This window comes from Lemur catta, chromosome 3, assembly GCF_020740605.2.
Source record: "Lemur catta isolate mLemCat1 chromosome 3, mLemCat1.pri, whole genome shotgun sequence".
In the NCBI taxonomy this organism is placed as follows: domain Eukaryota; kingdom Metazoa; phylum Chordata; class Mammalia; order Primates; family Lemuridae; genus Lemur; species Lemur catta.
This window is the reverse complement of record NC_059130.1, coordinates 51,448,685-51,476,320: the sequence shown is the minus strand read 5'-3', so window position 1 is coordinate 51,476,320 and position 27,636 is coordinate 51,448,685. Positions and strand designations below refer to the sequence as shown.

Genomic DNA, 27,636 nt, shown 5'->3' with positions numbered 1-27,636 from the left:
ATGACTGAAGGTTTTTACTACACACCCTAGCTTATTATCAAACAGCACATCCTATTCCTGATCCAGTATGTTTCCTACTCATATTTATTCACCCTAGGATATGTGTATAAAATTCCCTACTGTTCCTATCAATATCCCTGAAGACGATTTTAAGATTATTCCAAGTTGAATTAAAGATGAATTTGAGGCAGCCAAGTCACAGTGAAATAAACAAGGGTCAGATACTGACTTGAATCCGTATTACGTGCATTGGGCAAGTCCCTTCGTTTTTCTGAGCCTCACTCTCTTAAGCAGAGTGCAGGTTGTGTGGATTAAGTAAAATGACGTTACTTTATAACAGTATGTGGGGAAATAGTTTTTAAAAAAAATCTGACTCTTCCTATCTAGAAGCTAGTCAGAAAATAATCAGCCTGTGGTTCATATGAATGTTCAAAAAAAATATTTATTTATAAAAAATACAATGGGATAAGTTTATGCTGAGAAATGCAGCAATAAATACAGTTGAAGAAAACAGAGCAACTCTACATCGATACATTGGCACAAACAGGAAGAGCAAACGCACCACCCAGACCTAAATGTCTGCAGGCCATTTTTGTACATGCTCCTTTAGAAACACCACTCTGAAAAGACCTTGTCAGCTTAGGTAAGAGAATGAGTACACATATAATCACAAATGCACACTGATCATGACTTTATTTAAAAATTAGCAAACAATACTGTAGAAACATCCATATGTAAATTTCTAAAAAATGCTGCATCTTATATTTAATTGGCAAAGACCGCATTTAGTAATAAGCATGAGTTTAGTCTTCCATGTACGAACCAGATACACTAAACTGTAAAAAAAAAAAAAAAGTTTCCTATTGTTTGAAAATACCAGTTTAAGATTGTAAAAATGCATAGATCTTTAATAAAAGAATTGGCTGTACAAGAGTACTCCCCTTTCACAGTATTCCTTTTTACTTCATACGCAAATTATTGGTTATGCTGTAGGATTTAACTGTTACAGCACTAAAAGGCAACTATTTAGGGAAGAGGCAGAAAAAGGAAAAAGGAATGTATGTAAGGCAATTTCTTTTATTAGGTACAATAAGCATAATAGTGTTTTAGGAAGACAAGATAAAAATTACTCAAGGCTAGCTTGGTTCTCACTGAATAAAAACAATGGACTAAATACTGGGCTCCTCTGCGTGCATCTAATAATCAATGCCTTGGTCGCCATACTGGTATTCTCTGGGGTAGTCATCGGGGTACTCGCCATGATATTCATCTGGGTATTCTGCCTGATAATCACTATCACTGATTTCCGACCCATTCGTTCCTGTTCCTTGGCTTCCATTGTGAATGACAGGTTCTGTCGGAGCAGCACAGTATTTGGGATCATATACTTGCCGCCCAAGCCCATATACACTCATTCCTTTCTGGGAAGCAACTTTGTTGGTTCCCATCTGTAGAGAAATTGTCGAGTTGTCCACTGGTTGTAATGTGAGCTTCTGGTCATAGATGTCTCTTCTGGTACCCGGTGCCAACATCCCTGCCTGGTATTAAAACACAGTATAAAAGTTAAAACACTGGAATCTACTCTTGTGAATATTTTATAAATTACAAAACTCACATTGAATACGAACACTAATATAATAACTTTCATTTCGTTCAGGGGTAAAGATAGTTTAACCAAAATATCCTGATATGGAATCACTTGTATGAAGCAATATTCATTGGCTTTCAAGATAGTCAGGCCTTCCTTCAAATCCTTGTTCTGCTATAAAATTGCTATGTAGCCTCAAACAAGCTAACTTACTGTTAGTTTTGAGTTTCTCATATGCAAAATGGAGACAATGCTGGCTCCTTTGGATTTAGGAAAGGATGAGACATAAAAAAATGTCAAAACAAAGCATAATGCTGGCACACCTAAAAGTTACATTTGAATGCCCATTATGACCATATACACTATCCAGGTTACCAATTTCAAAAGCTTTTAATATAGTCAACAAAAAGTATGCTGAGCAAAACTTAAAGACTTCAGTCTTTTTAAAAGGCTCTGAGATACAGAAGAGCCAGCCCCTTAAGAACAGCTACTCCCCTCTTTTTCAGAGTACAGTAGCTCATACTTCATTTCTCCACTTACGTCAAGTACACACTTACAGATTAAAAGTGGGTAAAAAAGCAAACTTGAGTGGCAGCTATGAGAGATACGATGCCACACCTGGCAGGACATGTTCATAAAAGACAAACAATAAATCTCACCTTGGGGGGATTAAGAAAATGTTTTTCAAACCTTATCCCCACTCTTATTGGATGTGAGACCTGTCTGCTCTCAAATGGATATAGAACCCCCCTTTCCAAGGTGCTGGTTATCTAGGAAATTCTATTTTAGATACGGTGTTGGAATACTGGTATTTTCACCGTGTTGCATTTCCATCTACTTTTATTGACATGTTTAATAGGAATGCTAAACAGTTCTTAGTAGAACACAGATAATTTTACCTACCAACTTAATTAAGGTCTCCTTTAAAAAAAAGTCAGTATTTAAATGAGCACTCTTTTACTTGGATTTTGGAGCAAGAACACTGTCATAAATGTTATCTTTTTTCCTTCTGGTTAGGTAGAAAGGTCAGCTATTCTAACTGCCAAAAAAAACCCCATAAGCCACACCTTCTTTCTTTCTTTCTTTTTTGGAGATACTGTTCCTCTGTGGCCCCAGCTAGAGTGCATCATCATAGCACACTGCAACTCAAACTCCTGGGCACAATCTCCTGCCTCAGCCTCATGAATAGCTACAGGTGAGCACCACCACACCAGGCTAATTTTTCTATTTTTTGCAGAGACAGAATCTTGCTCTTGCTCAGGCTGGTCTTGAACTCCTGGCCTCAAGCAATCCTTCTGCCTCAGCCTCCCAGAGTGCTAGGATTACAGAGTGCTAGGATCACAGGGGTGAGCCACCGCACCCAGCCCACACCATACTTTTGTTGCTACAGAAAAGGTCCTTTGATTCTTTTGCTTTCCTGGAAAAATCTACTTTCCTGAAGGAATATACTCTAAATAAACTATACAAAAAATACCCTCTTTAAACTTTTAGTTAGTAAGTGCTAACTTAAAACAGCCCTTTTGTACTCTTTGCTGCAAGTATAAAAAGGTATTGCTTACCTGGCTGGCTCCTTTGTTAGTGCCCATCTGCAGACTAATCGTGGTCTGGTCAAAAGGTTTGTCAGTTTGCATTTTGGGATCATAAAGATGCCTCCTAGTCCCATAGGCTGTCATACCTGCCTGGCTGGCACATTTGTTGGTTCCCATCTTTTAAGTTAAAAAATAAAATCAGCATTAATTATCAGATATCAACAATATACACAACACAACACAAAACTTTCTCTGCTACTAAAAAGACAGAAGGGGTGAAACTGACAGGTGCCGAAACTTCGGTTAACTACAAACTTTACGCGTTTACAAACAAATTCCAAGTGCTAACTTAAAAATATTTTCAAAAAATTCACTGTACATAAAACCTCACAGCACAATTAATCATACACATACATGCACACATGAACAGATGGGTGGACACACTAAGTTATTACAGTGGCAGAATTATGAATAACTTCCTCCACTACTCTTTCCCCTTACTCTCTATAGCACAGATAACCAAATTAAAAGGTACTCACTTCAGTCATTTAAATGGCCAGAAGCAATTTTAGGCCAGGCAATATGCCATTCTACTCATGTTTTATATAAAATGTGAAAGCCAATGCCAGGTGTCTCTCTGGGAGCTTAATAAGGGCTTAAGTTTCAAAATCACTAACATTTTCATGGGAACAGAACCACACTTTATTCCTCCAACTCTCTGATGACTGGACAGAGCCAGAGAAAGGCAGAATAAGGAATCTGAACTCAGCCACATTCAGAGGAACAATAATTAACTTCTCTTCCCTGTTGAGAACAATTATGGCTTCAGGACTGACCAGTACACCCTGTTCTACTGGTTAGGGACATGTTTCCACTGCTGGACCTTTTCTGTTAAAACTATGATTTATTAATGAAAACCTTTATTACTAAAAGTAAAACCTGTTCATTAAGAAGACTTAGAAAACATATATCAGCAATTCATTGCAATACTACCATCTAGACATTTGCTGTCAATATTTGTGAATATCCCACTAGAGTTTTTACCTTATGTCTGTGTACATCAATGGATGCACACACATATAAATATATATACATACAAAAATGTGCATTTTTTAATTTAAAAAAAAACCACACACTGACTACAGTATTTTATGACCTGATACCTGATTTTCTTCCCCCTTAACCTATCTTTTCAAACTCTAGTGTATCATTTTTACATCACATGTTCCTTTTATGGAGTTATAATTTACCCAACTGACTACTGTTTGGAAATTCTGGTTTCCAATTTCTCACCACTGATACAATTTTATACTGCATAAAAATAAGTGCCCCTCTACCTCATGGTTGAGAGGGGCACTGTATCAAGCCAGTATCAGAGAGGAAAGTTCACAGAACTTTTAGCAAAGATGTTTTTGTGACATTCTCCAGGGGAACAATGTGAAGAGGAAGAAAACATCTGAATTATGTATTTCTGAAGCATTAAACTGACAAATTCTAATAGAGCTTGGGGCTATATCATGCTTTACTAGTGTAAATAAATGACTTTGGCATTAAGGTTTTGTAAAATTGCCTCATTTGGTCAATAACATTTATGAATTTATAAAGTGCATTTTCTTAAAAAAAAAAAAAAAAGACAATATGATTAAAAAAATTTTTTTCATTTCCTGGAGAAACAATTGTCAAGTCAGGTGGCCTGCCTGAGGTTTCTTCTAAAGCCATCATTATCATCACCATCTCGCGAGCTTTAACTAGATATAAACTGTATAAACCACATATTTATCCTAAAAATCTACATTATAGTACTTCTATTTATTCTTAGGAGAGAGTTAACAGTTTGCATGGAGAAAAGTAATGATATTACGTAAGTATTGAATAAGCAACACCACATACTTACCTGCAAACCAATTACACTTTGGCCAGCTTTTAATTTTCCTTCATCAAAACGTCTCGTTTGTTTTTCTGCATACTTAACGCCAATGTCAATGGTTGTATGGAATCCTTTTGTTTTAGCCTAGACAGAAACATGCACACTAAATGAAAAGCAACATTGAAATAGACATCTTGCCAACAGAGTTTCACAGAAGAAACAACAAAGAAATGGTATGTCTAAAGACGAAGGCTTCATTAGGTTAAGACCCAAATAAGAAGTGAAAAATATTTACGGCTATTCAGTAATACACCGTACCCTTTGAAATGTGAGTGTTCTAATTAAGCTATCTAGTGTGAGGTGGTGATGTCAGCAGCCTTTCCACAAAGCTGATAATTACAGAAATGACAGCCCCCCCATGGGAGAGCAATGACACAATTCATCACCAACTGGGAGGGACTTTTTAACCAACCATTAAAGACACATACGTACCAGACCTGCGAGAGCCACTAGAGTAGTCTGAACCTGGGTCATGTTTCCATTCTCAAAAAGATCATTTGCTTCAAATATGTCATGTGGCTTCATCCCATAAGCCTGAATAGCTTTAATAAAGTTGCCAATATTCTCCAACTATAAAGAAAAATGAGTAATATAACTTTTGCAGCTAAATATTGACATTCATAATATTTAAGGATTGTAAGTCTTCATGACTAGTTACAAGATGGCAGACAGAAAGCTACCTGGCAGAGATTCTTCACCAAATACACACTACACACAGCTCTCTCTGGAAAAGGAAAGAGTGAAAAGAGAGTGTACTTCTAAATGGAGGTCACGTAATGGTCTTCATATTTTTAAGCAGTTAAGTTTTTTCAGCTTTCTAAGGGCAAGATCTTCCTTATACAATTTTTAAGAATTCTGTGTCAAAGCTATCCAGGCCTGGAATTTTCTTTGTCAAAAGGTACATAATTACTCATGTTAATAAATAATTCATAGTAAGAAAATATGTAACTGTATACTTCTGGCTTGTGTTTCTTTCATGATCTGCTAGAAAAATATAGTGTTTAACTTAATCAGTTTTAATAATTATATTTTTCCTTTAAAATGAATAAATAATTGTGTTTTAATTTTAAAATAAATGTATAGTTACTAAATGCTCATTCTCTCGTAGCTCAAAACACATACTCAAGACCAAATAAATACCCAATTTTACTTAATCATACACATTCATGAGTAAGATTCTATCTGACACAGCATTCAAAGTCAACCATTAGTTAAGTGCCTTGCTTTTCCCCTGTTTATCCTTATGGTCTGGGTTGTATTTCTCTGTGTAAGCTGCGTTAAATCCTTTCTCAAAGTAGACAGACTAAATATAGGAAACTTCTAAGCTAAATACCTAATAATTACAGAACTAGTTCAATAAGTAATTATGGAACCATTTTTTAAAAATGACCAAAAAATTAAACATAGCCATGTGAACAAATTTCTGCTCAAATAAATGTCCACTTTAAAACTGCAGTCAAAAAAATAAAAAAACAAACCAAACCTGAAATCAAGTTTTCACGACATAAAAAGTAACCAACTAGAACCGGAGGTTGTTGGTTTGGCTGTTACCTGAGGCCAGTTTAACGAGGACTCATTGACCTTCTTCACTGAGCCTGGCTGCAGCTTGTTTATGAGTCTGAAAAGAAAAATATGAGAGATGCCTTATGTATTGGTCACACAAAAACAAGGATTGGAATACAAAGTTGGTTCCTGAACATCAGTAAAGGAAAGCACTAAACACACATGCAGAATATCAAGGTCTGACTCCCTGGAACGGGAAGGGGAGTAAGACAGAAGCCCGTGGACAGGACGGAAGGGCAGAGACAGACATGTGGGGCTGCTACTCACTCGCAGAGGATGATGCCATCCTTTAGGCCCAGCTGGAAGTTGGTGCCGATGCTCATGCCTGTCACCTCCTCTATCCAATTGCGAAGATCTTCTTCAGCCTGATGATCATACTTGGAAGCAATCTGAAATACAAGTTAACTAACTTTAGAAGGATTTCACTAAAGCATCAAAAACTGCTGACTCACAACATGCTCTGCTTTCGTTATCCATGAAGGCCACAGCTGTGACAGGCAGTAAATTACACTCAATGGGGGTTGATGGGGAACTTAATCAACTGTTACTACTTCGGTACTGACACATTTTTGGTGAAGACAGGGTCATACAAAATTTTGAACAGCACATGGAGAAAAGGTGGGACTGAGAAAGAGAAAATAACCATCAAGACAAGACAGACTCCCATTTGTGACACATAGGCAGTGTGACAAGGATTTAATAGTGTATTATAATATGGCACCAGCCAAGACTTTAAAGATTAAGTCATTAATCACCCTATTCCAAAAGAGATGGGGAGAGGATTCTGACACATGAAAAACTATTTCACAAAGTATCTCAACTGGCCAAGACATATCATTCCAATAGTTTTGTTGCCTGGAAAGTTCTGGTGTTTGCCTTCTATTCAGCCAAATACATACTATATATTAAACACAAACACCCACACACTTTCCTCAGTACTAATTATTGTACTTACAGTACAATATTGAAATTCTGTTTACATGGTCTATATCTTATTAGACTCCTTACAGGAAGAAAAAACATTTAATTTACTTTTGGATTCTTAGTACCTAGCATTGTGTCTGACACTCAAACATTTACTAAAACTAAAAAAAAAAAATCCATTAACTTTTTACTCGCAGAATTCTACAATAAAGGCAACTTACAAACAGATGCTATGGTGTTAAACATGCTAAAACTAATCGCTATACATAAGTTTTGAGAGATCTCTTCATAAGAAGAAGACCACAGGCCTCAATTTTTGTTAAATTTATTTCAGCATATTACAGGGGTACAAATGTTTAGGCTACATATATTGCCTTTGCCGCACCCAAGTCAGAGCTTCAAGCGTGTCCATTCCCCAGACAGTGTGCACCACACCCATTAGGTGTGAATATACCCATCCCCCCTCCCATCTGCCCAACACCTCATGAATGTTATTACTATATGTGCACTTAAGTGTTGATCAGTTAATACCAATTGGTGAGTACACGTGGTGCTTCACAGGCCTCAATTTTTTAAAGAATTCAAATAAAAATTAAACAAAATGTTGTTAAAAATCACATGTTCAAGTTCTTAAGCTCTTCCTTGTCCTGGAGTCTGTAAAGGGTCTGGTCAGTCAGAGGTATTACGATGAGCACAGCTGGGAACAAGGAAAGCTAATGCATCATCTGTCTTCTCATTCAGCACAAGTGAAAATGCCAGGTCTACATAAATGCCCAGGGGATAGAGACCATGAGCTTGGGAATCAACTACAGACAGCATTGCTAGACATGGAAATGAACGGTAAAAACATTTGCTGTCCATAAGACATAATTAGGATTAGATACTGAAAGAAATGAAATGGCATCATGACATTTCAGTCACAAGGAGGTCCTTCAAGTTCTAGTCTGCACTGAACCAAGCACAACCGTGCGGAATTCCCTGGGTTCCTGGTGCAGAGCACAGGAGCTCGGGCTGCATCCAGGTCCTTTCCAAGAGAGAACTGTGGGTCAGCAGGATCTGGACAGACAAGGGAGAAACTGTCCAGCTTGCCTTTAAGGCACCCAACAGAGAAAACCTGTGCTGAGTCTTAAACACACAAACTGTCGCACTTGATCCTTTTCAAATCTGTCAACAGCCTTTTATACTTTTCAAGGTGGCAAAAAGATTCCATTTCCCAGCTCAAATAAGTGGAAAAGTCTACATTCCATGTTCCCCTCTTGCAGGCTCACCATGACCTGACCTGAGCCTGAGCTACTGAGGCTCATAATTAGACCACTCCTTCCTTACACTACTTTCAGTGACCCTCTCCTACTCCCCACCACCAAGGGGTGAGGCTTCTGCTTTCACTGAGAGAAGGCAAATGATTTCACTAATTATTCTGCCATTTAGGGTGAGCACAATTCTTGGTCCTTTGCACCCCCTGCCCTAAGTTAGAGAAATGGCTCTACAGCTTTGAGAGAATAGTAGATAATGTATTTAAACTATAGATTTACCAGAATTACAAAAGGAAATCCAATGAGCTTATATTTTTATATTAAGATAACTAACACTGTGCAATGTTTCATAGATCATATTTGGTCTGGAGGTTAGTTTATAAAAGACAATTTTAGGTACAATGTAAAGCTACCTAATGCATGGTGATTACTGTCCCCTTGGAGCCCCACTCCCTGAAAAACACACGTCTATTTTTATTTCCTGCCAGTTTAGGTTGTGAGCTTCTGGAGAGGGGAAGAGGGAGGGAGGAGATAAAGATGCTGGAAGCTTTCGCCGCAGAGACACAGCTTGTCCCTGGAAAGCAGGAAATAATCATTACTCCTATTATAACTCAAATATTCTCGGATGATGTGTCTCCTCCAACATATCACATAAATCCATTTATACATGGCACCATTAGAAAATGGAATAAATATTAAATTGGTAGACAGGCTTTTAAAGTCTTGATTATATTTTCACACTGGAGTCTTATTCTAGGTGGCTAGAAAAATTCTCTGTAAATTGGAGGTGGGGATACAGAAGAGGATAGGAAAAAAGAAGAGGAGGAAATAGTAGTCCTTAAGCATTAGCTATGGGAAGCAAATTCTAATTGAGAGTTATATTTTTTTCACAAGTGAAGGCACTGTCAACTAGGAGATGCATTTTGATGAATCTGAAGAAAAATGTACTATGTGAGGGTAAGACGAGTTCAGCCTTGGCTCCAAGCCTGTTCACCTATCTTCGCCATGGGCCCCAGGTTAATTCATCTAACTTCTCCTGACCCAACTCCTGTCTACACAAGAGGAAGGCGGAATTCAATGAATGCACCAGGTCCCTTCCTACATAATTTTGGTCAATCATCAAAAAACATGAAGAGATATTTTCTCTTTGTTTTTTCAGATACAGAGATGAAATTATATTGGAGGGAGTTTGGGGATTTTTGCAGGATGGTGATAATTCTTATGATGAATGAGACGAATTATTATTTAACCAGAAAAACATAAAAGCATATTTATGTTTCCTTTGTTCGATATGTGTCAAACAGATTCAGCACCATGCCTCAAACCACAAAGTGGCTGCAAATATCACTAACGTGAAATATCCTAGTAGATCCCAGTAAGGAGTTTTCATCTTCTCCTTTGACAGTTCTCATCAAGGAAGTGATGAGACAGAAGAATTAAACACTGGAGTCAGATGGACATGGGTTCAACTCCTGGCTCTAGCAAGGAATGGTTGTGGGGTGGGGCTCTGGACAGGTGATGTTGTCTGGGTCTTACCATAATACCATGTGCACAGAAGAAATGCATAAGAATACATTACATACAAAACTCAAGGCCCCCACATGATCAACTAAAAATTAAACTAGGAATGCATCCACATCAAATAAGTGTTGGTTTTGACTTAGGGTTTTCCTTTTCTACACAAATACTGCTAATATTTTTCTAATAAGTGAGCTTTTTGTAGCCAAGCCAGCTAAACAATATTATCTTTTTTTTTAAATCAGGGGATGGAGAGCAATTTTAAAAAGTCATCTTTGACCAATAAATATGATTTACTATTTTCATCTAAGAAGCTTTAATTTCTGAACACCAGGCAGAAAATCCTGACATTTTCTTACTCACAACAAACGAAAGCTTAAAAAAATTACTTAATCTTATCTCATTAATACCTCATGGAAATTTCACTCTAATTTACTGAAAAATCACTCTTCCAAGTTGTTTATAAACATCATTTTCTTTGTTCTTCAAGATGTATTTTACTTGACCTTCCGCAGACTTTCTGTCTGGTTCCTTCAAATCCACAGCAGCCCCTCTCCTCACATGCCCACCGTTCCTTTCCTAAACACACACACATCCCCCCAAGCAGTGCTTACAAGCCTGTCCGCGTCCAAGTACGCGTGCAAGCGAGCCAGGGGCCAAGGCGTCTGGGCACAACTACCGGAGGCTGCTCACCAAAGCTCACCAACATCGCTCTTACCAAATACAATCAAAATGCTGAGAAAATGACAGCTAACTTTCCAGGGCATTTGATATGGTTGATCATCCTCCCTCCCATTCAGTGCTGTACATGCTCTGCTCTCATTCCTCCTTCCTCGGGGCGGCTTCAAATGCGCCTCTTCATCTTCCTGTGCCTGGGTCAGGTCTTATCCCCGGGGCTCTCTCAGAATTACTAAGAGCACCAGTTTGGAGTCACCCTTTAGTTCAAATGCAAACCAATCCTTTCTAGTTGCATGACCTTTCTTTAGTCTTCACTTTCTTTTGCAGTTCTAAAATAATACTCTTTTATTTTTAATTCAACGGTCCATTAGTATGTAGGGCATGCATTCTCAACAAGGGTGATATACTGCCCCCAAAGGGGTGAAAACCGCTTCTTAGGGGGGATGGTGAAAAATATCTTAGACATTACAAAAACTTAGGACCTCCAAAGTTCAACCCTACCTAATAAAATCTTATTCCTTTGTATTAACTCTTGCAGGGGACAGGAGGCAATTGAGGAAAATGCCTAAATTGACTGTTGGGGAACATGACAATGAAAACAAAGATAAACACTGAGATAAACTAAAATGTTCAAGTCTCTCTTCACCTCTCTTCCCAGGGATGAGCACCTATCCTCCAGCCAATTCTTCTTGCAGACCCCATGCATGAGTATCACGGCTAGTCACGTCTACAGCAGCACTAGACCAAGCTTCCCTGCAGAAGCACCAGCCCCCAGGGGCCCACACTTCCTCACAGATCAGACAAAAGCCCACCAGCTGCAGAAACAGCCAAGCCCTTCCTGGCTCTGAAGTCTGAGAAGTTTTCTAAAGAATCCTCAAAAAAGGGAGACTGAGCTTCAAAAACATCCCAACTGACCCAAGAGCATGATCCCTGCACTGTTTTATTTATGGTGCTTCTCAGTGTAACAGGGAGCCCAAGTACAATTTGGAAAAAAGAAAAGGGTGCACTTGTCATGAGGTACAGTGATGATAGTCGTGTACAAGAACTGTCTGGCGGCCCCAATCACACCCAGGGATATTCTAGAGTCCACTGAAGAATGAAGACTTGTCTTTCACATATATTCCCTCTCAAAATACATTCTTATCACAGAGCTTGTGAAAACCTGTAAGTAGACAATTCCAGAATACTGTCCCTGGTGGTTACAACGGTCTCCCAAATTTCAGCTATGCTTGAATTCTCATTGGCTCCCTGTTTCAAACCACTAGAATAATCTAGCACTACCCCAAACTCTCTAAGTAAAATCATATTCAATGTCAGCTTCTCTTTCAAGTGTTCCCTGTGTGTTTCTTGGATTCTTCTTTCACCTTCTTTCTCCCTTACTCCTTTCTGTCCTTCACTCAGATTGCTAGTGTATACCACGCACAGTTCAGAGGCAACGTTCCTGCCCCAACAGTTTACATTCTAGAGGAAAGAGACAAATGTCAAGTAAGATGTGTTAAAGATGTCTGCAAAAATACACACACACACACATGTAGAGTGTTTAAAATAAAGGGAGAATAGAACAATAGGGACTACCACAGCCTTAAAATAGAAACCAGATTTCCGCCTAAATCTCAGCCTAAATCTCAAGACGCCTCCTTCCCTTCCTTTCCGTTATCACTTGCCATTCTTGATACCTCATGCAAGGACAAGGAATGGGGTGCAACATTTTTCACCTACCTGAAATCTCCCCCCAATGGATCCCATAAATATGTACTAAAGATCACATACTTTGAAATCAAACTTCAAAAACTTCAAAACACTGAACTCCCAATTCTAGTGTGACCTAGATAAGGAACCTAACCCAGGTCACCCCATTTCTTGCAGGTGGTCTCCTTCCTTCCAGGACCACTGTAAGGGCAAAGCCTGTTCCATAGGAAAGTGGCCCAGCACAGAATGAACGCCCTCCATTTATATCAGGGGTTATTTCTGTACAGGGTACCAGAACTCTCTGTTAACCAAACCTCACTGCAATGGGACAGAAAGCCCGCTGCAGACAGGCGCGTCTGGGATGCCGGCCTTCACCACTGCCCACACCCATCTCTGCTCTTCCCCATGCTCACTCCTGCCTGTCTGCGAAACCTCTTGTCTCTACTTAGAATGTCACTGCACCCCAAGTTCTCATTCCTTTTCAGTTTGTTGATGAAAAGGATAAAGTATTAATAACTATTGTTTACAAAGCAGGTATGCATCTTATGGGAGGTAGGAAGGGGAATCCTAGAGAAAATCACTTTACATTTGGGACAATGATGTCAAGATAGATTGCATGCCTTCCTCAAGGTCACTACAGAATATCAGACTCATTCTATGATGTGAACTTGCTAAAGATTTGATGGGGAATGACTAGACATTCAAAAGCCAAGGAAAATCATGCTCACCTCAGGTAAACAGGAGTGAAGTCTAAGAGCATTTTAAAGCCGGGCCCTTCTCTCAGAGGTACAGCCGGATCTTCAAATCAAGGTACCAGCATGTGGCACCAGCACAATTTTTTCCCTCCAAATACGTACAGTCAGATAAATACAAAGACATATGACTCAGTGCACAAATGCTGTGAAACTGACAAGAATTAAAGCTTTAAAAATAATTAAAGAGGGCCAGGCTCGGTGGCTCAGGCCTGTAATCCTAGCACTCTGGGAGGCTGAGGTGGGAGGATTGCTTGAGCTCAGGAGTTCAAGACCAGCCTGAGGAAGAGTGAGACTTCTTTTCTTTAAAAGTTAGAAAAATTAGCTGGGCATGGTGAGACTACTGCACTCTAGTCAAGGTAACAGAGTGAAATCCTGTCTCAAAACAAACAAACACAAAAACAACTAAAGAGGAGTTGGTCCAGTGCCAAAAGTAAATAGTACAAATGCAGAAAATGGTAGGAAAAATGCAGAACAATGTCAATCCTGTCTTCTCTGTGTAGAAAATGACCTTCAGACTGTAAAGTTTAGCACATACATAGTTAAAAGTGGATTTTGAAAGTTCAAATTTAAATACAGAGGGCATAAGTATGGAAGCTACATTCCCAGAAGAATCTAGACTCAGAAATAACAACGATGTGCATAGTGAACAGCTCTTGTGAGAGAAACCTTGGCTAACAGTAGTAACAAGAACCTAGAGACAGGCTCATTCCCTCCTCACCTCCACCCAAAAAGCACGGGTCTCTCTATTACTGGCTGAAGCTGTCCTCTTGGAGTGGACTCCCAGTGACAGTGTGCAAGCACTTGGGGGGAAGGGCAGTCACCACTGGGAGCCGAGTGGTAACAAGGCATGTCCAAGAACACCTGCCCACATACTATCCTTGAGGGCAGGACATGCTCTTGTTCATCTTTATACCCCGAACACCCACCCCTGGTGCACAGTGGGTACTTGACAAGTGATTTTTCACCCACTGATAGTATTACCAGACTAGGGAACTGCCTCAGATCTGAAGATCGGTCTTGTTACAGAGAGACATCTGCATCTGAATGCTGCTGGTTTTCATGATGTCACATCTCCTTGATCTCCCGATCTAGTAATCTTAGATGGACCACTAGGGACATACTTGCTTTACTTTCTGATAAAAGTCCCTATGTGAGGCTGGGCCTGGTGGCTCAAGCCTGTAATCCTAGCACTCTGAGAGGCTGAGGCGTGAGGATCACTTGAGCTCAGAAGTTTGAGACCACCCCGAGCACGAGTGAGACGCTGTCTCTACTAAAAATAAAAAAAAATTAGCTGGGCTTGATGGTGCACACCTGTAGTTCCAGCTACTCAGGAGCTGAGGCAGGAGGATTGCTTGAGCCTAGGAGTTTGAGGTTGCTGGGAGCTAGGCTGATGCCACAGCACTCTAGCCCAGGTGACAGAGCAAGACTCTGTCTCAGAAAAAAAAAAAAGTCCCTAGGTCTACGGCACTCCTTAAGTCCAGTTTAGCAACCCAAGAAGTATGGTCCAGTCAGAAGGAACACCATGCTCACTGTGCTTATCTACCATCAAGGCAGAAGGAGCCTGTAGTGATGTGTACCTCAAGGCTTAGATTTAGATTTGTTCTCCTCTGTTTTGGTCATTAATAATTTGGAAACTATTCAGTGTACTTATTAAAGAAATTGGGAGTCAGAAAGATCTTACTTAGCTTAATAAATATTCAAGATATATGTAAAATCCTGCCCCAAAATTCTAGAACGAGCACTTACATATTCAATGAGTAAGTCCAAACTAAAAAATTCTCTCCCTATAAAAGGCAATGCTATCTTGGTCTGCATAAATTTACAATTCTTTATGAAATAGCATTGTTTAGCTTATTGGTTTGAATCACAACAACCTCATAAGGTAGCCACAGAAAGCATTATTTACAAGAAACGGGTATGAAAGGAGTATGTGAGCCCCCAAACCTTCCACAATTATCACCTACTTTATAGGGAGGGAAATCAACTTGTGAAAGGATTAGAATCCTTCTACATGGAGATACCTCGTCTACCTCACCAGGTTATTACATTGATTAAAACAGGAGTTAATGCTTTGTAGCTAAACAAAGGAAGTTAGTTAATAATCCCCTGTAGTCTGGTAGGCTAAATGTATTTGTGGCATTACTATGATCAATTGTGAGTGATGCATTCTGAAAGGGGACACTGACAAACTGACATCAGTTTGTAGAAGGAGCAAACTGAATGGTGAAAGGATCAGAAAAATCATACACTGCCTATTAGGAGCAACTGGCTAGCCAGGGGTGGCTTTCTTTGACCTAGAACGGACACTGGGGTTTAGGAGAAACAGTCTGGCTACCGCCTAAATACTTAGATGGAAGTCACATAGAAGAGGGAGTGGATTACCCTGGGTGACACACTGAGGGCAGACCCAGGATACATACATAGAAATTCCAGGGAGATGGACTAAAGCAAGCAGGAGTGGAAAGGTACCACGTGAGTGCCAAGGAAGCGGGGCAGGAAGACGGCCCACAAGAGGGCTTCTGGGGAACGTTCTCTCACTGGGTCTTGAATTTTAGAGATCTGTAGAGATTATTCTGGAAGGGGATCTTAGCTGAAGCCCCATAGGTAAAAGAGATGAAAACCCAGATGTTTTTCAAGTTTTTGTTTTGTCCAGAATATTTAAGAGCCTGCCAGACTCGTCAGAGCACTGGCAGGTATCAGCTCTCTGCTGCTGCCCAGATTTTCAAGCACTTGTCTCTTCATCAGGACTCTAGATGCCTCCAAAATAACCTCCGAGTCAGTCACATGGTAACACTAAAAAATTATCTTTTCCTTTTCCATAATCACAGGGACATTGTGGCAGCAACTTTTCTGTAGTTTTGGGACATATACCCACTATCAACTCTTCAGCAAGTTCACTTCACAGCATGCGTCTCAGCTGAGGAAGGCATGGAATCCACCTCAACATCACTGGCCTGGAAGTTAAAGGTATTGCTCCAAGAAGGAACTGGCCTCCACTGACCTGGGAAACCGTCCTCACTCCCAGAGCACTGACCACATTCATCCAGGGCTCCCATCTGCCAACCCCAAAAGAGTCAAACACCACACGCTCCCCTACCGTGAGCACCGGAGGGACACCGTGGGAAAGGAGCCCAAGGGAAATGGGATCCCAGCACTCCAGTCTGCCCACGGTAAACCTGGAGCTCCTCTCAGAAACCCAGAGCTAGATCTCGGATTGAGTGCCTTTTTTGCTCACTACAGTGGAGTCTGTCCATTTGAGAGGGATGGCTTTTCACAACCAGCTACGAACATAGTGGAAGCACCTCATTTTAAATGTGGGATAGATGCTGGTTAGTGAGATTTCATAGGAGTCTTACAGATATATTAACTGTGTAAGACAGCACCACTTTCGTTCCCCCAAGAAAATGAGAGGATATGACATTACCATTAAAAAGTAGGATGGAATTTCCCATTTCTTTTTTTTTTAAAAATTTACTGTGCCTCATGAAATTGCATACAAAGATATATGATACCTTTTGAGACCCTTTGAGGCGTTTGGTTCACTTTGCTTTAATGGGGAAGTATGAAAAATGATGAAGTCAGAGGTAAGGTTCAAACACCTGCATGCCACCAAGTCCTACACAAATGCCACCAAAGATGGCTATATGCAAACTGGAGCCCAAGCTGCTTCTGTACCAAGACAAAAAGGGAAATAATCAACTACAAGATGCAGAGCTCCTTAAAAGAAAGTCAATCTAAACATGGTTCCCCTCTCCAGTCCTGAAGCCTGAGAGGACCTTGTGATGAGGGCACGGGGATCTCCACAGTCGCGGTCAAGGCTACTCCATATTTTACATGATTGCAGTGCAATCTGAGAGCACGAAAGAGAGAAAATAAATTCCCCTGGAAGCACTGCATCTTCCACCAGAGTGCTATGCCCCAACACATAGGTGTCTTGGAGATTACGTAGTAAAGGTTTGCTATCGACGACCAGGCATGAACAAAATAAACCCAACCTTCCATCCCTTCCAGATCAAGGGCCAAGAGAATGAGGAGAGCAAACACGTGCGTGGGCTGCAAAGAGGCCTCAGCAGGCAGCAGCAGAGAAGCAGGAATCAACAGTGTGTGTTCCATACACAGGCCTTAGCCTGGACCACCTCTTCCTATTCCTGCGCCCTTCACCATCAGACGTCAGTGGCTCCAGAACAAGGTCAGGAGCAAAGTAACACCCCTATTCACATGATAAGAGTAACAGCAGCAGCAAGGGAAAAGAAGCCGTGTGACCCACAGCAGTGCTCTGCTTTCACAGTCCTCCGCCTTTCCCTTCCCAGCCTGGCCCCTTCTTTCACGCGAACCCTCCCTGCTCTGCGGCTCTGCTCCCACCCACCACCTGTCCTGAGCCCTCCCCTTTGCTCAGCCCATCAGTGGCACAGGCTACCCCATCTTTTCTGCAACAAGCAATCCTTTGATTGAACCTGCTGCCAGCCTCAAACACTGCCCTGTTTCTCTTTTATTTCATGCCAAGCCTCTCCATTTCCTCACTTAGTACTCCCTTCTAAACCCTGGAAATTTGCTCTACTGAAGATGATCTCTCAAAAGGTCACCAGTGACCTCTCAGTGGCCAAATCCAGTGGCCAGTTTCCAGTCCTTGTCCTGGCCTTGCTGCAGCGTTTTCCTGGAGGCCCCGGCAATCTCTCCTCCTGCAGCTTCTTGTTAAAGGATATTGTCCTGGGACTTTTTGCTCTGGCCTGCCCTCTTGGCACCCTTCTCCTCTTCCCCTTGAAAGACGCCAATTCTTCCTGAGCTCTGGCCTCAGAGTAAAATGATTAGGAGCATGGGCTCTGGAAACTGGAAGCTTGGGTTAGAATCCCACCTCCACCAAGCATCAAGTTTCCTCTGCTTCAGTTTCTTTACCTGTAAACCAAAGATCATTAATAGCACTTACATCAGAGGGTTGCTGGAAGAGTCAATGAGTTAATTCACATAAATTGTAAGAACTCAATAAATGTCAACCCCTATCCTTCTGTCTATGCTTTGCTAGCCATTCCTATGCAGATACTGGAAGGATTTCCTCCTTTAAATTCAATATATCACTAAAAACCAATTATTTGATGTGATTTGATTGCCATTTTGTAAGAGATCATTTTGTTGCTGCCTAAGCTTTCTATTTAAAAAACTACTTACTAAATAATGTGTGAAAGAGATACCCTCTCCCCACACCAGAGCCTCATCCCACGGCCAACTCCCACCTGAGGCTGGTGGGGGTGAGAGATGGAGGAGGGATCGCAGGTGTTGGCCATGCATGACTTGGTATGAAGAACTAAAGCAAGTGACTTCTGTAACACCAAGGAGCTCCTCCTTCTCTTTCATATCACTGGTAGGAACTAATGTTTTTAGAGAGCAATTTGGCAATACCTAACATACGTTTAGATGTTAGGTCAAAAGTTATGCACTTTTCCACACAAGTGCTTTAAAGGAAATATCTGACAGTAGGGAAACAGTGAGTAAATAATGGAAATGCATACAATAGATATAATCCAGTTTCTAAAATGGCTGAATGATATTCAAAGCAGTGCAAGTGGTTGGGGTAGGGGTATGGGATACAGGATACTTTCACTTCTTTACTTTTATTTGGGGACTGTTTGCATAAAGAGAAGAAGTTCTCCTAAGCAAGGAAGATGGCACCCTAAGGTAGATGTGCTGACTTCATGCAGAGAGGACTTGTGGGTTCAGCAGGGATTTGGACTCAAATCTAGCTCCAAAGCTGAAGCCTTTCGCACCACTGGATGGTCTCCCCACTATACTCTGACCAAGCTGAGAGACAGGAACTCTCTATACTATACACAGTCTTAGCACGGCCACTATGCTACCTTCCTGCAAGTGCTTAGCTCTGGCTTAACGTAAAGTCCTCTTAACTCTCAGAGAAGTGGGAATATATCCGAAAGTACCCACTACCAATATCACTGTGTCAGACTGACATATACGAATATACTGCCCACCAAAGACAGCATTGATCCAACCCAGCCCACGGGAATCTGTAGTCTCAAAGGGCGTTGCCAGTATGGTTCAAAAGTTCATAATAAGATATTTGGCAGAGATGTCTCTGACTAAAAATACTTTAACTCTTCCACTGGCCCCTATAAAGAGTAGTCTTCTGCCACATGGGTGTTTCGGAAGGAGCTGTAAGATCAACTGCAGGAAACGGTGGAAAGAAGAAAAAGAAGGGGGAAAAAGTCAAGCTCAGAGAAGAAGAAAATTAGAAATGAAAACCTGGCTGGCAAAGTATGCACCTCTGTGTGTGTGTGTGTTTGTGTGTGTGTGAGCAGGGTGAGGTCGAGGATGTGGGGTTTTAAAATATAACCTCCAGGTCTCCAAAGAAAGATTAGGAAAAACCAGGAACAAATACACCCCAGTCTTCAGACCAGAGAATGAGACCATTCAGGGGAAGGCATCTGGCCATATGTGGGCTCTCGAGCAGCCCTAGGGTTCCGGCTCAGCTGCCAAGGTCCAGGGAGCCCAGCAAGCTTGCAATATGATGCCGAATGTACATATAATTTCTATACTGGATTAGAAGTATAATATGATTGCTGTGGCTATTTTTGCATTCAAAGTAAGATCACATGTTTGAATTAACCAACAGCATGAGGGAGACTTACCACACATGGTATTGATTATTTTCTCTCCTATTTCCTCCCACAAGAAACAAAAGGAGAGAGAGAAAAGTGCAATAATAAAGCACACACACTCTCTACCCATGCGTGGAGCCTGCGTTTCACTAAGGAGGGCTGAGAAGCTGGGGATAACGGAGAAAGATCAGTGTCCAGGCATTTGGGAGGGGAGAGGGGAAGAAACAATGCTGGAGCCATAACCCGTCCCATGCAGCCACTCCACCACTAGTATCCCCTGGAAAATTCTTGGGGAGAGAAAGGGGAAATAATCGTAAATGCTTAGTTTATGAGTTACCCAGAAGAGTCTTTCCAAGCACAAAAGACCTCCTCTTTTCTCCAAATTCACGTCCCCAATCCCTGGCCCTCCACTGCAGATACAATACCCACGCCCTGAAGCTTCCTGGTCCTGGGGTGGGGAAGACATTGAGGAAGTCCCCTGCCTACCTTGTGGGGGAAAACTAAGAATCACTCTTCTCTGCTCACAGACTTGCCTCACACAGGTCTCGGCACTGCGTTCATAACAAGACTTACACGTAAGGCCTCTCATGACAAGCAAAATTCAAACACCTGAAGGTAAATATGTTAACCAGTCAGCTGTGGAGAAATAGGAGCTCTATCTGAAATCAAAAGATGTATCTTATTTAAAAGGAATCTACCTCGTAGGCAGAAAAAGCAGAATACCACCATGACTGGAAAGAAAGGCCTGGCCCCTGAGGGCAACATGGACAGAACAGAGTGGGGATAGGGACCTGGGACTTCAGTCTGGGGTAAAGACTCTGGGGCGTATTACAGATCACACTCGACACAGGAACTAAACAGGGCACGACTGCTTTGTGAAGAAAGCTCACAAGTGACACAAAACCGAGCCTAATCAGCAGAGAACCAGCCAGCAACATGGAACAATGGCTAATATTTATATGACATGGACTTTTGGTTCCAGGCATTATTCTAAACACTTTACATGGATTATCTATCTTAATTCTTTCTTCCAACAACCTTGGAAAGGTGTTACAATATCCCCATTTTACAAACGAGGCAGACAGGTTAAGTCACTTGCTGAAGTCCACGGTAAAATTTAAGATTCTATAGATTAGAGTCTGTTTGGAACCAGAATTAAGATTCCAACCCAGTCTCCACGCTCCACGTTCTTAACCACTAGGTTCTACTTTCTCCCTGACAAGAACCTTGGATGACAGCTACTGGGACATCTTCAAGTTCACAAGGGTTCACATGGTCATATGTTTTTACAAAGCTAGCAAGGTATTTTTGTGTTTTCAGTAATGAGGACCCCAAAATTGTATAAGCTTCAGTCTCCACAAACAAACTGGATTTATCCACAGGCTCTAGAAATCCTTAACAAAAATCTGAGGGTACAAGTACATATGAGTAACAGTTAGGAGCCCACTGATGGCTATAAAATGAGTTCAGAGTTAAGGAGAACCAATGCACACGGTATATGCTATTGGAGGCTAATGCCTAGAATAAAACAGAACTTGCTAAAAATTCTAAAGACAAGCTTCCTCCCACCACCACCTGGTCATACTGAGAAGATAGAGCACTTCCTCACTCTCCTGGATATATTGGCAGTGACAGGCTGAAAAACCAAGACCACCCAATTGTGTTTCCTTTTCTTATGTCACAGAAAATATTAATCATGGCTCAGGATGCACTTCATTGTTGCGGGCAGCAGGGGCAGGAAACACTAACTCTCATGTCTCAAACTGGAAGGGAAACAGACATAGGGAAAAAAAGGATATACCTCTGGTTGATGACAGTCTTAGCAATGTCATCACTGTCAAGCTAATTTTTGAAATCTAAATCTGGCTAGAGACAGATAGTACAACTTCCACAAGTGGAGGAGTGTAAAAAGCTGTAGGTCATGGGACAGTGAGCTGATAATGATCCTCATTAAAACTCAGGAGTAAGCCTGAGCAAGAGCAAGAGCAAGAGCAAGACCCTGTCTCTACCAAAAATAGAAAAAAATCAGCCGGCTTTGGTGGTGTGCGCCTCTAGTCCCAGCTACTCAGGAGGGTGAGCCAAGAGGATCACTTGAGCCTAGGAGTTTGAGTTTGCAGTGAACTATGATGACACCACTGCACTCTAGCCTGGGTGACAGAGCGGAACCCTGTCTCAAACAAACAAACAAACAAATCTGGAGTAAATAAAGCTTAGCATTTTAAAGAGGAAGCATGGTACATCTTTTCATTTCAGCAAAGTGTATCTTCTTTATCTGTTTTGATCAAGACATGAAAACAAAAACTAAAGCAAACAAATAGTAATGGCCAGTCACTACCAGGAGGAAAGCCCCTGGCCCAGCTGAATGGCCACTTTTCCAATGCTATTCAGGGAAATGCAGGCATTGGACAAAGCCTTGCAGAGGGCACCTCCAGCATTCCTTCCTAACTTGGGAGTCTAAAGAAAGAATGTGCCCAAATGTATTCCTTAACAGATAATGCCCAAATCAGCAGCAAAGCAGGAATTACCTTAGTGAAAGTTTTCAATGTAACATTAATAAAACAAACTGCTTAAGAAAAAGGAACTATAATAATCACCTCATCCTTAAAAAATATCACACTTGCACTACAGAATTCTCTTATGTAAAGTACTTTAACAGGGTTAATTTCCAATCTCTAATTTCTAGAGATAGCAAAGTCTATTTCTGATGGATACATTCATTAAATCAACAAATATTTATTGAGCATCTACTATGTGCCAAACTGTATTCTAAAATTAGATCTTGAGATACATCAGTGAATAAGATACAGATCCTTATCTCTGGTAGGAAGAGAGAGATAATAATCCAAAAGTTTTTAATTAAAAACTTATTTCTAAATATTAAAGGTAAAAAAAAAAAAATCTAAACCCACCTACACATTTTTACCAAGATTCAGGTGCCCTAGTAGCAAGACAAAGCAGACCACCTAGGGTATAACTTGTAGGTTACTCTTATCAGAGGTGCCCTTAGAGCAGCTTCTTGTCCAAAGGGCACTGGGCAGACAAGGTGGGAGGACCTCATGAGGTACTGGGTCCTACCTAATTATTACTATATGATTGTTTCATTTACTCTTCAAAGATTTTAGTAATAAGTTTTCCAAAATGGTTTTTAGGTGTTGAGGAAGACCATTTTGTAACCAAAAAGACTCCGTGAGAAGCTACTTTGCTCAAATCAGACATTCTATGAGAGCAGAAGACTGTAAGAATGTGCATTCCAATTCCATTCTTCTTAATATTTCAATTAGCTTCCTCCCAAAAAACATACCAAGGTAAGATTATTTCAGTTCCCTGCCTCCCTATCCCACCTGTCAATTTATTTCTTCTACTTTCCCTGAGACCTATACAAAAGTTCCCTGAAGCATCTGCTCTAAGTCTGGTGAAGACATGCTTCCTTGCATCCTCAACTTCAGGGGAAACTACCCTGACTCCAGCATTTTGTTCAGAGTCAAGGAAATGCTGTGCTTCCCTTGAGGACCTGTTATGTTTTTTCATGGCGTATGAGGCACAGAGCTGTTTCCCTTCTCATTTGCATTCCCAAGATGGATTCAAGGGCCTGGCTCACCCTGTGAATACCTGCAGGCCCATTACCTCATGAGTGTTTCCATACTCCACTGAACCATCTACACCAGCGTCTGTGTTTTCCCTGGCCCTTCTACTTTCTTACGTTTTTTGGTAGACTGCAAGTTATTGATCCTTTGGGGTCATTTTTTTCTTTGATTGTTATTAAAGAGACTTTGTTCATAGGTTCCAGGCTGATTCTAATTTTTTAGGCTGTTTTCAAACATCTTCTTGCCTATTTTAAAAACAGTAAGTTTGTGTGTTTGGCCATATATTATAATCTCCTTAATGCCTTAAAGATTTTTCCTGGAAATTTCACTGATTAAAAGTATTTACGGTCAAAGACTTCCTCAATTTGTTGATGAACTGCTTTCATAGCTAGAGTATAAAAAGACCAAAACCTATTAGTACCAATTGAATACTTAAAGAGGCAGGGACATACAAATCAAAGAAATATAACACTAAGTCATCAAGTACTTACTGTAAGCCAGACACATCTCCACAACACAGTGTTTGGAGGTGGTAACTATTATTTTCCCCCATTTTACAGAGTAGGAAACCATGTCAAATAACTTGCCCAGCATCATACAAGGCTGTAAGTGGCAGAGGGGAACTAGAAACCACATATGCTAGACCCCCAGGTCTACTCCACAATGCCTCCCCAGGACATTTATACTTCTTTCACTTGGTAAATGAGGTTTAAGGGGGACAGGGGAATCTAGCATTCAAGCAACATATCAATATCAATTATGCAACACATAAAGAAAAAAACAAGAAGGAAACAAAAAGTGTCAAACCAAGCAAAGTTGAAGTTCACATTTCCATATATCTACCCTTCACTCTGCAGTCCTAAGCCTTAGTCAAAATTCAGTATCTCAGCCGGGCATGGTGGCTCATACCTGTAATCCTAGCACTTTGGGAGGCCCAGGCAGTAAGACTGCTTGAGGCCAGGAGTTCGACACCAGCCTGAGCAAGAATGAAACCCTGTCTCTACAAAAAATAGAAAAATAAGCTGGGCGTGGTGGCGTACACCTGTAGTCCCAGCTACTTGGAAAGCTGAGGCAGGAGGATCCCCCTTAAGCCCAGGCATTCGAGGTTACAGTGAGCTATGATGATGCCACTGCACTATAGCCCTGGGTGACAGAGTGAGACCCTGTCTGCAAAAATCTCATACAAAGGCCTAGTAACATTTGATTTCCAAACCCAGAACAGATCAGAAACAGTATCACATGAATAATCACAATGTCAAGTGACAGGTGGATAGCACAAATGGGGGGAAGGGGACAGACAATAGTGACTTGTGTAGAAGAACATCTCTAAGTACTTCATTAAGCTAAGACATCACTTTTAGAGTTAAAAATCTTAGAATATTCCAACTTCTGTGACCTTGAGCAAATTACACCCTTTCTGTGCTTCAGAGTACTGATCTGTAAATGATGTTGGATAATCCCAGCAATCCTCCCCACCTTGCAGGACTGCTCTGCTGTTAAGATCAAAAGACTTCCTGTGAAAGGGCAGTATAAGAAAGGACCACATAAATTAAATGGGTTATTAAAAAATGGGTTTGGTGCTTAAAGGGATAAACCTACAGTCTTTCCAAAGGTTCTGAAAACTACGGTTTTACTGTTTTTAAACATTTATAATAATTACAGTGATTAAGCCTCAATCTACGCATTTCCTTGGATGTGTTCAATATATTAAGGAGGGAAAGGGCAGAACTGCTACATTAGTCAGCAAAAAGAAAATTAGCGTGGATATTAGCATCCAAAAAAAGTGAGTCACTTGAAGGACTGCCAAAGTTATCAGTACCTCATTTACAATGCAAAAGGTAGTAAAGAGATTCAGCTGCTATCAGCCAAGAATCACTGGGGCGAATTACAATTAATGTGCACAAGCCAGGCCAGGGTATTACTGATTCCTCTGAAAGGCTTCCGAAAGCTCATTTTCTAAACCTTGGAAGGAAGGGAAAAAATATTTTGCTACAAATTTTCAGTTGGTGAAGTTTGTACTAAATCATATACAAACCACTCACTTTTCTGTTCTTTTTAAAAATGTTTAGGAAACTGTTTTCTAATATGGGTAGCACATTTGAAAAGGCAAAGGACCTAAACATTCCAATTTTAGATATAAAGACTAAAATCAACTCCTTGTTTCAAAGATTGTTCAAAATCTATTAACAACTGAATTATGATACGATGCGTAGACTATACAAGAGCCACGACTCTCCTTTGGGGTTTGACCATGGTGCGCTTCATTACCTCTACATAGTTCACGTCACGCCGCCTACGCCCGCAGCGCTGGGATGTTACAGATCTGACAATGCCAGCGCATTCTCCCAGCGGCCGGACGGCGCGGTGGCAATCCCGACGCGCCTCGGCTCCCGGGAGGTTAACGGGAATTAAACCACAGCAGCCCTCCTTTGTGGAGCTTTGGCCAGAACAGCAGAAAGGAGACAATGAGCGTTCTGTGCGCAGTTCCGCGCCGATTGGCTGGTCTCTCCCCCCAGAAACCCCTGATGTCATGGGCTTGGAATGCGGGGAGGGAGGAAGGAAGGAGAGGATTTGGGGAGGGGGACGCCTCTCATCTCTTTCCCAGGTCAAAAGTCCCAAAGATAAACCCAACGCATTCTGACGCTCAGTGGCAAAGCTGAGCGTCACCAAATCCCAATCGCTCCAAACTACAACCCGCCTCAGCAAATAAGCCCTAAACAAAAGCAACCCAACAAAAATACTCCTTGATATGGTTAAAGTCTAATGTACTACAAACTTCTCAGTGTTTTATGAAAAGTCTCAAGTCTACAGCAGATGGAACTCCCACAGCGGCGCGCTCAGGCTTTGTTTCCGTTTTCCGCAGCAGCAGCAGCAATTCGCCCCCAGGCCCTGCGCCTCGCGAACCTCGAAGGGTCGGGGACCGGCCCTCGTTCCTCTCGAGGACCCTGGGGTCGAAGGGACACTCAGCGGTCTCCCTCCTTTGAAGGAGGCTAGGAACAATGAGGGGCCCGAGTTAGCCACGTAACCGCCTAACTTCGTTCGCTGCTGAATTTGGCCGGGGGTTGAGGTGGGAGGCGGCGCAGGGCCGGCAGCCTGGGCCGGGGCGGATGGCGGGGGCCGCGGCAGCTGCTCGCGGGGTCCCCAGGCGCGCGGACTCGCCCCGCCTAAGGGCGAATGACCACGCAGGAGCGCCCCCTTCCCGGAGGGACCCGTCCTGCAGACACCGAACAGCCCCCGCAGACAGAGCTCGACGCTGCGGGATTCCAGGCGCCGGGAACCCACCGCCCGCCGCCAGTCCCGGCCCACCGAGCGGGAACAAAGCCAGCAGAGCGCCCCGGAGCCGGGGCCCCGAGCCCAGGGCGGGACGCGACGGGAGCGTGCGGCAACACTCGCGCCGCTTCCACGTCGCGCCGCGAAGACGGTCCGCCAAGGCGCGCGGGCGAAAGCACGGCCCAGCGCCATCCCAGTCCCAGCGCCCCCTCGCCCGGGGACCCCGCCCGCCCGAGCCCGGGCGCACCTTGTTCTTGACCTCGGCCGAGAGCCCGTAGGAAGGGCCCTTGTTGAAGTGGGTCATGGTGGTTCGGGCGGCGGGACGAGGCTGCGCTCGGGTCCGGGGGTCTATGGCACTCGGCTTCCCGCTCCCGGCCCCGAAGAGTGACCGCTGCGGGAGGTGCTCGGAGCTAGCTCCTCTGGGCGGCGCAGGACACCGTCGCGGTGGCGGGGCGCTGGCAGTGCCTCCCTCGGCGACGCGGTCCGACTGGGTCCCGCAGAGCCTCGCGGTCCGCTCCGGAATCCCGCCGGCTGCCTCGCTCGCTGCCCACTCCGCGGCTCCCCGCACACTGCCCCCACCTCCTCCCCGAGGCCTTCGGGGATTGGCCGACGAGCCCGACCAATGGAGGCCCGCCTCCTCCCGCCTCCCCGGCGAGGGGCCGGTGTGGCCAATTGAAGGGCCGCGCTCCCTCCCCGCGCGGGTCCCCGGCCCCCGCCCCGGCCCTCACGCCACCAAGGCCCGCGGCGAGGCGG

At 42.5% G+C, this 27,636-nt stretch overlaps 1 protein-coding gene across 1 annotated transcript; it reads right to left on the bottom strand.

Annotated features, from left to right (window-relative positions):
- Window positions 1–424: 424 nt before the first annotated feature.
- CNN3 (calponin 3) lies at window positions 425–27,562 on the bottom strand. Its single transcript, XM_045547484.1, has 7 exons — window positions 27,131–27,562; window positions 6,875–6,996; window positions 6,596–6,662; window positions 5,477–5,614; window positions 5,012–5,128; window positions 3,148–3,294; window positions 425–1,538 (listed from the first exon to the last, which is right to left on the bottom strand). Exons 1-7 carry the CDS (start codon window positions 27,185–27,187, stop codon window positions 1,197–1,199), a joined length of 990 nt encoding a protein of 329 aa, XP_045403440.1. The 5' UTR covers window positions 27,188–27,562; the 3' UTR covers window positions 425–1,196.
- Window positions 27,563–27,636: the final 74 nt, after the last annotated feature.